Below are 12244 nucleotides of genomic sequence, written 5' to 3'. Positions count from 1 at the left end.
TGTCAAAAAGCCAGCCTGCTCTTGATTTTTCACAACACTGACAATTCCCTCATGGGTGACTCATTGGTTTCATCAACATCAGGCAGAAAAGCATGGATTCCTCTGGGCTAGCTTAGGGGTTATGGGGGCCATTGCATTTTGGTCCTAGCTATCATTCTGAAGTGTTCCTGCTGAAAATGAAAGGAGTGTTTCTGCAACTATTCAAAATTTGCCAGCATTTCAGATTTTGGCTTTCCAGTTTCCATCTGAAATGTCAATGTTGACTTTGAAATGCAAGTGCTTTATTATGTATTTATTACATTTATGGCCTGCCCTTTCCCCAAGGAGCTCAGGGACTTCATGCCCTGTTTGTCCTTACTCAGGAAGCATCTTACTGGCCAGGCTGCTAGATGAAGATAATTTGGTCTGGTCTAGCAAGGCTCTTCTTACTGCCTTAGGGCAGTATCCAATTATATCCTTACAACAACCCAATGAGGTGAGTTAGGCTGACAGGTGCAGTGATTGGCTCAATGGTCACCCAGTGAACTTCAGGGCTGACTGGAGATTTAAATGCAGGTTTTCCCCTTGCCCAAATCCATTGCTCTAACTACTTCACAATACTGTAATCATTTTATGGGGTTTCAATGACTAAATTCCATCAGTTGAAATACTGCTAAATGCAAATAAGCCACACCTGTCAAATATAGGGAGATAATAAATAACACTGTATCCCAAATCCCCTAAATTACAATTTTAGGTCTACGATTGCTTCTCTGGCTGAATGCAACAATGGGGTGTGGCACATCATTTGGGAGTCAGAAAAAAATCAAAACAATACCAAACAAAAGTACAACCAAGAGAGACTCAACCATGAGATACACTGATCCAGGCTTCCATACACATATTCCTAGCAGGATGAGGATCCTTATGCACAAATTCAGTGACTCTTTCCAGTCCAGTGTTATTGAACCTGTCTGTAGTATGGGAGTGGGGAAGCAGAAGGCTGGGTTTAGCCGTTGTCCCAAACCTCCTAATCTGCATAGTGGCACAATTACTGGATGTTTCAGGGTAGTGGTGGAGCTCTCTGTACACACAGTCGAAGCTTTTGTGCATATGCATAGACAGATCAGGTCCCATATCTATCATTGTAAACAAAACCCTTAAGGTTACTGTAAAGGAAAGATGCTTCCTCCCACTTACTTCCCATTTTGCTAATGCTGACCAATCTGAAAATCCACCAAGGAAGGTAAAGGGGGTCCTTGGCCTGTGCTTCCAACCCCATGTCAGCCTTTTCTTTAACCGCAAGCTGTGCAGAGCTTCACCTAACTTGTTCATTAGTGAACCCAGAGCAAACAATATATCATAAGAACATAAGGCAACTCCTGCAAGATGGGACCCAAAGGCCTCTCCGACATACTGCACCTCCTCTTCTTTTAATGACCATGTGCCCTGCCATTCCTATAGTGTTTGTGTCAAGAAATAACTACAGTGGTACCTCAGGTTCAGTACTTAATTCGTTCCAGAGGTCCGTTCTTATCCTGAAACTGTTCTTAACCTGAAGCACCACTTTAGCTAATGGGGCCTCCTGCTGCCGCTGCGCCGCCGGAGCACGATTTATGTTCTCATCCTGAAGCAAAGTTCTTAACCTGAAGCACTATTTCTGGGTTAGCGGAGTCTGTAACCTGAAGCCTATGTAACCTGAGGTACCACAGTATGTCCTGGTGGTTCTCTCCATTTCACCAGATTTCCATTATGCCACTATTCCTATGTTCCCCTTTAACACCAAACACCCCAGCTCCCTCATCTCGTATTGGAGGCTTCTATCATTACCATATAAAAGCGGTTACTTCTGCAGATAAGTTTGCCGCCATCATTTCCCCCTAAAGATCCTTGGGTGGCTATTAAGCCCTACTATGCACTCATTGCCTAGTTCTGCCCTGTTCCCCATCTGAATGTTCCCCATCACCTTCTGCTCACACCAGCTTTTCCCCAGGGGTCGGTTTAAAAGCTCCCTCTGCAACATTTTTATATTTGTTCTGCGATGAGAGGCCAGAGAAGTTTACTAGTTTGCCAGCAGGAATGGGAGAGAACTTTGGTTCAGTTCACATGTTAAGACAAACCTACCTGATTTACACTTCCCTAAACAATATTCAAATGGAAACACAGCAATCCTTCAGATTTTGTGATGCAGTTCTCCAACTTAAAATAATGCATATTATAGGAAAGTGCATAAAAATGAATACATTGGTGTAAACAGCATACAGAAAGGCATCATCTTAGGAGGAAATGTGTGCAATGTTTATTAGGAGTGAGGTGCACTAAAATGGATTTTTTAAAAAAAAAATTGTAAATTGATTTGGAAATTTGGTGAACTGAAGTTAATGCTAGAAATTGAGAAAGCAAGTGAAACCGAAAGTGATATATTCGTCCATCCCTATTCACAAGAGATCCTTTCTGATTGTTGTCCATGACGACATAGGCAAAGCTCACCTATATGAAGGGTTAACCCTTTAAATGGGGCATCATATTGCAGCTGCACCTCCCCCTCCCCCCATCTACGACTGGTGAGTTTTCGTGACACACATGCCTTTGCTCATTTGCTTCTTTTTTTTTAACTAAAAAAACTAGGAATTTCCTAACTTGTGGTCATTTCAGAAAAAGGAGAAGTTCCCACTCCAAAGAGAGAAACAGACACAGAGAACGCACAACTGAAAAAAGCTTAGCAGTATTTTCTGCCTCATCTATATCTCATTCTCCTAAAGAAGATCCACTGGACCAAAGCCCTGGCACGATTCTGATACCACAGCACACCTGTCCTGTGCAGGATGGGCACGCTTATTCCAGGGCCAGTGGGCCCAGCCATCCTGATGCTCTTGGTAGCAGCTGATATCTGGCATGGTAGGTTTGTTTTTTGTCTATTGCACGGACACCAGGGTAGCTTTGGGCGGCTCACGAATGGTCTAGAAAACCAATCATGTCGCATAGTATAAGGGAGCTTCTTATATCAGTACGCATTAGAAACATCTCTGAATTATTGCAATAACAGTAATCTTATCTGTTGAAACTGCATGATTCTGTCAAAGTTTGTTCTTTTTCCACCGGTACTTGGGATTTGGTCGCCAGTTCATATTTGTGTCATATTTCAGAACTTGTTTTTAAGATTGGCTTCACTTTTCCATAGTTAGGTCATATGAGCCTTTTGTCCACAAACTAAATACTCAGGTGTGAAGTTTATTCCCACCCACCCACCCTGTACGATAGTTCTAAAAAGTGGCTCTAGAATTTCTCACAGTTTGAATGGTAGGCATACTGTGGGGATTACATAAATTGACTCGTGTACGTTCTCGGAGAGGATGAAGTCCATCAATGTTGCATTATTTCTGATTTTATTTAATATATTCATGTACTGTTTCATACATAAGACAGTCTCTAAGCAGTTTAAGATGGTCTCTAAGATCAGAGACTAGGTTTACGCTCAAGAAAGAGAACTAAATTTGATACTTCCCATCTGCTAGTGACCAGAGGTTTTCTTTGTCAGACATCTAATCATGTTTGTTCTTATTTGTTGTTTTTTAAATAGCTAACCACTGGACTAGGGCCAGAGTCAATTCATTATATCTTCATATGTTTTTAAATTAATAAATTAGAGAGGATCTTGGAAGGTGCCCTGTGGTTAAGGCATGGGATGTCTACTCAGTCCCATGTTTTCCCAAACCCTACAATTCAAAGTGCTGCAGCTCTTTTCAGCTCAGGACCTCAGTACTTCAAGGACAGCCTCAGGGAGAGATTCAGGTAGGTAGTCGTGTTGGTCTGACGTAGTCGAAATAAATTTAAAAATTGTCCAGTAGCACCTTAGAGACCAACTAAGTTTGTTCTGGGTAGCTGAAGAAGTATGCATGCACAAGAAAGCCTATACCAAGAACAAACTTAGTTGGTCTCTAAGGTGCTACTGAACAATTTTTTAATTTTTTAATTTATTTAGCGTCAGGGAGAGTGAACCAACCTGGACCCTGCATTCATCGTCTGAGGTCCTTCACCATGTGTCTTCTCTGAGGGAGGTGTATAGGGTGACAACATGAGAACAGGCCTTTTGGGATTCTCTCCCCAGGGAAGCATGCCTGGCACAATCATGGTCAGTTTTTAAGCATTTATCCAGTCCTGAGGTTCCTAAATTGGGGTGGGGGTGGAGGTAGCTAGTTGTTGTATGTCTGTGGCCTCCTTCTTGTGCTCATCCTTTTAAGAGGGGCGTGGGTAGGATTTGCGCTCTCTCGCTTGCTCTCTCTCTATATATGGATAAGCACCTGAAGTCCTGTGTTATTGCTGCTTTTATATTTGGCTTTAATTTTGTTTTGTTTCGTTGGTTTAATGTTTTTATCATGTAAGTCACTTGCAGACACTTCGCTGTAAAAAGCAACTAATACATTTAATAATAGTGAATAACCACAACAGATTTTTTTTCTGCTTAACTGACTTATTTCCCTTCAACTTTCTATGAATATCACTCTTCCATCTTGTTCCTATTCCCATCCCTTCCACATGCACACTTAAAAAATAATAACAACCCCATAATTTCTCAGTTTTTGCTTCCACCAAAGAAAGAAAGCTTCTGGCCACGGAATTCTGCATATTTATTGTTCGTGAATACATAGTGCACATCAAGAATGCACACAATTGTAGATGCCCTCAAAAGGCAGGCGCAATCAAAGGTTTGCTGCAAAAGTGAGTAGCATTCATATGCCACCTTTAGGGTGCCACCTATCCAAGTTGGCTCCTAATACTGTAGCAGCAGCAACAAAAAAAGCTAAGAACAATGTGGGCAGCAATATAACCAAATCATTACTCTATGAGCTGGAAAACTTTTTGGTTAAGGTAGAAAATGCAACTGCAAACAGAGTTATGTGCCTGGTTGAAATGGCTTCACTGGAAGAGAGGGTGGGGGTGGAAATGGGCCAGCAGGACAGTAACTGAAGGTCACTTATGCAATGTGGTAATGTGGTAAAGTGATAGCCAGAAGTTACTGAAAGTATAAAGGAAGTAGGGGAGGAACAGGGTCAGTGACGTTTTCTGAAAGTTCATGAGAAAATTCATTCTCATCAGCTTAAGAAATGTCAGCAAATATATTTATCCGTATTTTGAATAAACTGCAGAAGCCGACTATACATTCTCATTGGTGTCCTCCTCCTCCTACTACTACTACTTATAATGATAACTCTAAATCCATGATTGAATGACACCAGTATAGCTGAATATCACAAGTTGTGTGCATATACACTAATAGTTAATACAGTTGGTCTACAAAGCATACCTTAAGCTTGTAAGAAGAGTTAACTACATAAATACCCCAAAGTCAGCTTCTGCCCCCATCCCAATTCTGAGTAGGCAAGGGATGTAATATTCTCTGTATGCTTTTGATGTGTCCCGCTTTTAAGCAGGAGAGATCAGTGGGACTATGAAGACATTCACTTCCTCCCCAACCCCACCCTTTCTGCCCCTGCTGGCTAGTTTTGAGGTTAGCAAGGTGGCTCCCTTTCAGGACCCTTCACACCTGGTTTTCCGAGCCCCGCTTTAATATCCTTTGGCATCAGAGACAGGAAAGGGTAGCAATAGATATGTGTGCTCTCCTTTTCTGAGGAAGCATGGGCGAAGATGTTTCCATCTTCTCTAAAGCTGTCCCCTCCTTGGGAACATATGTGCACTCAGCCCAAGAAGACTGATGTGTGTAAACTCTCCCTGGCTCATCCATGCCTCTGAATTCTGAGAGCCAGTGCTTTTTTTCAGGGGTACTCAAGCATACACAGTATTGGCACCTTTTGTTGTTGTTAAAAAGTGTGGCACTTAGTGTAACATCTTCATGGTGAGTACCAGCACCCATTTTTCTAGGGAAAAAGCACTGCTGAGAGCTAATATATAGTCAACTTATAGCTGGACCAAGGATGTTTTATTTCCATCTGGAACCAAAGGCCAATTCATATATAAACCATCCGACCGATGGAGGGATATCTGAAGAGTCTGGACCAGATGACAATAAATCATCGTGCTCCTCCACTTAACAATGAGTGAGTCACCAGTATCTCACATAGTCACTCTCTATCCCATACCACCTACAGCCATAAATTTAAAAATTACGCTGTTTCTGGCTATGGCCATGAAAACAGATGTTCCACAGTTAAGGAGCAGAGGCAATTCCCAGTTAGGGAGGGGGAGAAACTGGCCACCTTCTACTCCTGCCCCCAGCAAAGCATTCACACATCCAGTAGGCAGTACCTGCAACATTTTGATGTTCTTGCAATCCCCTGGTGTAGCATCACTCCACAGTGGAAATGTAAAACTGGCAGGTGTGCTGGTGCCAGGTGTGCGAGAGCCTCCAACTCAATCCCCAATGCCGGTGGGTCACTTCCAGGGTGCTGAGCATTGGGCAGATGTCTGCACATGATGGCAGGCACTGCTACCATCCCTGGTTGAGGGCAAGGCACCAAGAATCCCTCTCTGTGCAGTCCTGATTTGCTGCATAGATAGTAAGCTTAATGACTGCATTCTCAATCAGTCATCAAGGTTTTGATGTAACATGAAGTGGGGGAAATTATTAGGATTTACTTCTGAATACATATGCTTAGGATTGTACCGTGCACACAAAATTGAGAGAAGTTTGGGGCATGGGACGGAAGGGCAGGGAGAAGTGAGATAGCATTGTCCTGGGAACATTCCTGCCATCACAGAGCCTTCAAAACCAGTACGGGTCTATGCACCTGATTTCTCAAGAGTCAACAGCTAGAAAGGTTTCGGTACTGTTAAAATGGATCCATTCTTCTGCATGAGAAATGTGCGGTGCCTAGTAGATTTTGTTATTCATTACGCTTTTGCCCCACCTTTCTGCCAACCTTGGCCTAAGACCAGTGCTTTCTTTCTGGGGGGACACAGGGATACGCATACCCTAAACATTTTGTGAATCTTTGTACTTTTGTCCATTTACTGTATTTATTTTTCCTGATTTGAACTATAAAATGGTGATTTTCTTGAGTCGAAATGAGAGTACCCCTACCCTAAACATTTTTTTTTAGAAAAAAAGCACTGCCTAAGGCAGTTGCAAAAAAAAATGAAAACAGGTGTGCATGAGAGAGAGAGAAATACAAAAAAGAAATGCAGATAAAAGCACTATGAAATTCCAAGAGTAAACAGAGTTGCTGATTAGTAAAACAGAAGAATTAAAAAATCTCTTCACCTAAACTCCTGGTGATTTTTTAAAATAAAAACACACATTTATTTAAAAGTTAATACAGCTTTGTCTGCTGCCATAATACAGTGGTAGCTCGGGTTAAGTACTTAATTCATTCCGGAGGTCCGTTCTTAACCTGAAACTGTTCTTAACCTGAAGCACCACTTTAGCTAATGGGGCCTCCTGCTGCCGCTGCGCCGCTGGAGCACGATTTCTGTTCTTATCCTGAAGCAAAGTTCTTAACCCGAGGTACTATTTCTGGGTTAGTGGAGTCTGTAACCTGAGGTACCACTGTATCACAGAATGATCACTCCAATCTTCAATCCCACATTACTTTCATGTTGGCTTGCCAAAAACCTTCCATAGAAACCCAGCTACCAATCTGGTTTACTAGACATTTTGACTTCTAAAAAGACTTTGTTTCTTAAAACTATACACTCTGGGGGCTGAGCATATTTCCCTGGGGAAGGAGTTCCAGAGTCTTTTTGGTGGGAGGCATTAAGGAATCTGCCCCATCCCTGGTCACTCTAATTGGGGTGACATTTTGTCAAGTGCTTCCATTTCAGAGGAATGTTTGTTTTCTGGCAGTCCTGGCACTAAATCAAGTCGCTGGAAAAAGACTGTCCTTCACACACATGTTGCATGCACAAGCGCTGTATGAAATCTGGTTGCAAAAGTGTCACAGCTGGTGCTCGTGAACAGCAGCACAAGTCTTCCCCACCTCTGCAATTTTATGCACTTTTTCAAAGTCCTGTTTTGTTTTTCTTATTTTTTATTTTGCTCTCAAGGCTTAGGCTCGCTGTGCCACTGCTGTGGAAAAGCACTAATCGAGCTCTTAAGATAACCCTTTCCCAAAGGTAGCAACCAATCGCTAGCAATTCCACTCTCTCTGTATAGAATTATCCCACTGCTTCATGAAAGTTCACCTCCTATCAAAAAGATGGATTCTGAAGTGAACTTTGATCAGGAAAGTGGTGCAGTTAGATTATTTTAGATTCTGGACTTGTAGTCTTGCCTGTTAGATGGTGATTGCGTATTACTTCATTTACTTCAGAATTAGATAAGCCAGCCATGTTTTCATTCTCCTTTTTTTGCGCCAAAGTCCTGACTTGATAATACCAACAGACCAGAATTTCTGGCTCTTTATCCAGAATTTGGATACACACCAGACATTTACAGCACACCGCCACCCAAAGAATCATGGGAGCTGTAGTTTACCCCTCACAAAGCTACAATTCCCAGCAGCCCTAGCAAGTTACCGTTCCTAGGATTCTTAGGAGGGAGGGTGTGCTTTAATTATGGCTGACATGTATGGTGTGCAAGCAGCCTTAGTCCAAGTTTAATTTGCACAATTTAAGCAGTTTTCAAACTTTGTTCTGGAGAACTCTGGGCTTCCTTAGAACTGTATCAGGGTTTCAATGGCAGCAAACTTCCTGAAAAGATATGTTACATATTTTCCTCTGAAATGCGCAACCATTGGGACAGTTTTTACAACAAAAAGTGGTGGTTTTTTACTTGCTTAAGGTCCAGGACAAAGTGCCGCCTTTTGGAATTTCCCCCTGGACGTCAATTCCGCCACTGAAATCCTGGTAATGTCTGAAAAAATCTGGACATGTAGCAGTCCTAGAAAGTTGGGGTGTTATTTTTAGGGCACGTTGTCAGCTCAGACAAGGCTACGAAGAAGCTACAGACAAGGCTTTTAAGGAAAATTGATGTGGAAGGAGTATAACAACAATAATGGTAATGAGACATAGAATGATTGAAAAGCCCTGTTCTAGACTTGTGTGCCAAGTTGTACAATTAAAACATTACATACTTAGAATAACTGGAAGAGAAAGATGCTGTTAAGATACGGGATTATTTTTTATTTGACAAATTGTGGTGGTGGTTTCAACTTGTTCATTGTGATATTCACACAAGAATGCAACTGAGTCAAAATTTTGAGCCATTAACATTATTGCAGCTGTTAAGAGCTGTTAAGGTCTTTCTTTATGATAGGTGGCATATTGTTCAGGAATAGCAATAATGAACTTCATGTCTCAGTATATTTGTTATTATTCTAATAACCATCTTATAGTCTTTTTGTGCATAATCACATGTCCACCAAATAAGGTAATACGTTCCATTCTGCTTATTGCACTTCCCACATATTTTTGAATAAGATTTATTGCTCTAATAGAGTTTTGATTTGATATCCCGCTTTATCACTACCCAAAGGAGTCTCAAAGCAGCTAACATTTTCCTTTCCCTTCTTCCCCCACAACAAACACTCTGTGAGGTGAGTGGGGCTGAGAGACTTCAGAGAAGTGTGACTGGCCCAAGGTCACCCAGCAGCTGCATGTGGAGGAGCGGGGAAGCGCACCTGGTTCACCAGATTACAAGTCCACTGCTCTTAACCACTACACCACACATAATTACAGTTATGTTGGTTTATCTATATGAGAGTGTATGCAATTTTAACCAAGAGTCTAATCAATTACTTGACTAACAGCACAACCCTATACTGTACATGTCGAATCAGAAGCAAGCCCCATTTAGATCCGTGGGACTTACTGCGATTCAGCTGCAACTTAAAGCTCCTAGGACTGTGCCCTGCACCCCTGGCACTAATGACAAAACTTTATTTGGCAGAAGCTAAACGCAGAAGCATGTTGAGATCATTTGAATCAGAGCTAACACACTTCCATGACCCAAGTGTTTTCTTATTTTACTTTTTAAACCTAACATTGAAAGAAAGCCAGAATTCATTTTCAGTGGATTGCCACGAATGTGACAAGAACATTTGACATAGTAATCTTGGGCTTGTTTTCAATCTGGAGTAAAACGCAAAAAGCAGAAGTGGAAGAAGAAGAATACCAAGGGGTTAAACGGCAGCGATGAGGAGTGGGAAGAAGAGAGAGGAGCCACAGAGCCCAGAGCAGAGAAAACCATCTTCAATGTGTTTCCTCTGTTATTGAAGGGCACTTCAGAGTCTGTCTCTCCACAACTATTATTCACAATGCCTTCCTCAGCACATTTGAGGTGCTGATTCACTTCTCACTTCCTCATCCTTGTATTATAAATATGAACAGCGGTCAAAAGAACTTGCTGACGCTGCAAAAAAGGCAATTGCCTTCAGCTACGGTAAAAGCACGAAGATGCTCCTTTCTTTCTTTCACCTCCCATTTCATTCAGCCTGAGGAAGAAGCCAATTTGGATCCTTAATAAGAAAGCTGGCATCTGGGGCTCGGATGGCCAGGTGGAAAAGAAGACAGGCCTCCTGCACCTTTCACTTTCCCTTCGGCACAACTATTGAGCTCTGCCCACCCCAATGTACAGTGGAAACTTGAGTTGCGGACGTAATCCATCCAAGAGGCACGTCTGCAACTCGAAGCGTTTGCATCCAGAAGCGCTGAGGCTGTGCATGTGTGCGGCGCGATTTAGCACTTCTGCGGAAGCGGCGAAACCTGGAAGTAACCATTCCGGTACTTCCAGGTTGCCGTGGGACGCAACTTGAAAAGACATAACCTGAAGTGGACACAACATGAGGTATGACTAGATCCAAATGTCAGATCCATTGTAAAAAAAAAATTCAGCACACAGAAGCCCCTGTAGACAAAACCCCTGCCTTTCAGTCATTTGGAATTAAAACCTGTGATTCACAAGGCAACTGCGGCAACACAATAAACCAACACCGTTGATTAATCTATAATAAATAAATAATACATTTTTATTTATACCCCGCCCTTCCCGGTTCAGAAAACCAGGCTCAGGGTGGCTAACAACAAATTTAAAACAATTGATGCAACAAAAAACAGCATAAAATACAGTATAAAACGTAAATAACAATAAATTCAAACTCTAGGAGTGCTTAATATCTTTGTTTCCATCTTGCCACAGTCCATGCAATGAAACTTCTGACTACAGAGCCCATGCCAGATGATGAGTGCATATGCCTGGCCCATTCAGGAAGAGCTGCTAGGAGAATACAGAGGATTGTGTTTGCATACCACATGGCTGTTTTTCAGAGTACCAGAGCCTTATCTGGGCTGCAGCCTGGCAAGGCAAAGAAGTCACAGGGCTCCCTGTCGGCTTCATTTATTTTATTCATTTCAGAACTAATCGGTGCAAGTTGTTTGGTTGTAAGTCGCTTAGGGTTGCCTTGGGCAAGATAAAGCGACTAACAAATTTAATAAATAAATAATAAAAAGATATGCCAATGGTACCTGAAGATACACAGGCTGCTCACTCTCTTTCTTCTTTCTAGGTTCAGCCTCTCCTACCATCAGCCCTAATCTCCCCACTGTGATTGTGGACAAGGGAGACCCGATAAGCTTGCATTGCTCCGGGAATTCTAGTGTGGAGTGGGTCGGCATAAAGAATGAGTCTAATATCGTGGTGTACACCAATGGCACCCTCTACATACCCAAGGCCAGTTACAAGGACAAGAAAAACTACCAGTGTGCTTATGTTAACCGTACCAGTGAGGAAACAGCATCTGTATCTCTCTGTGTGAAAGGTAACCAGACTTTTCTACTCTACTTCATTCAGTTTCAATCCCTCTTCCCACTCTATGCTTCCAAAATATCAAACAAGGGCTATGCACTTAGGGAAACCCTTTGGGGGCACTGACTCCATGCAGCTAACAACGGTTTGAAAAGGAAGAGTGGGGCAGTTTCTCCCAGAAACCTCCCTCTGTCCCCAACCCTCTGCAGCCAGCTTGCTGTACAGGCATAGTCTCTCCTCATGATTTGAAACTGTATCTATACAGCAGGCTCCCCTCTATAGATGTTTCCCTCAATGCATGGATGTCTGCTGGTTACCATAACGAATGGATGGTAGAGGAGCATAGTGAGTGGGAGCCAACTCTCTCCATCTGTATATTTGTTAATATTGTGGATTGACTGCATGTGTTGGGGAGGGGCAGTATGTCTGGTGCGGGACACGACGTGCTCCTTCTGGGTAGTTGATCCATCTTTGGCCCCCCTGCTCTCAGCTCTCCCCTGTGGCTCCTAGAAGCTGTTGGCATGTGACAGGGGCCACACCTCAGGAATGGCTTCATCTGTCTGGCTA

The 12244-nt window shown here is 42.5% G+C and overlaps 1 protein-coding gene across 1 annotated transcript in view; it reads left to right on the top strand.

The window, feature by feature from the left end:
* The first annotated feature begins 2399 nt into the window (after positions 1–2399).
* Positions 2400–12244, top strand: part of CSF1R (colony stimulating factor 1 receptor) — a 33942-nt gene continuing 24097 nt past the window's right edge. Inside the window, exons 1-3 of the mRNA XM_083488032.1 lie at positions 2400–2543; positions 2635–2877; positions 11439–11690. Of these exons, the coding sequence (XP_083344158.1) occupies positions 2805–2877; positions 11439–11690 (325 nt within the window). The 5' untranslated portion in view covers positions 2400–2543; positions 2635–2804. The remainder of the gene's footprint in view (positions 2544–2634; positions 2878–11438; positions 11691–12244) is intronic.

Source organism: Podarcis liolepis (genome assembly GCF_965112155.1).
Source record: "Podarcis liolepis genome assembly, chromosome: 2".
NCBI lineage: Eukaryota > Metazoa > Chordata > Lepidosauria > Squamata > Lacertidae > Podarcis > Podarcis liolepis.
Note: the sequence above shows the minus strand (reverse complement) of the source record. Positions and strands in the feature narration are given on the sequence as shown.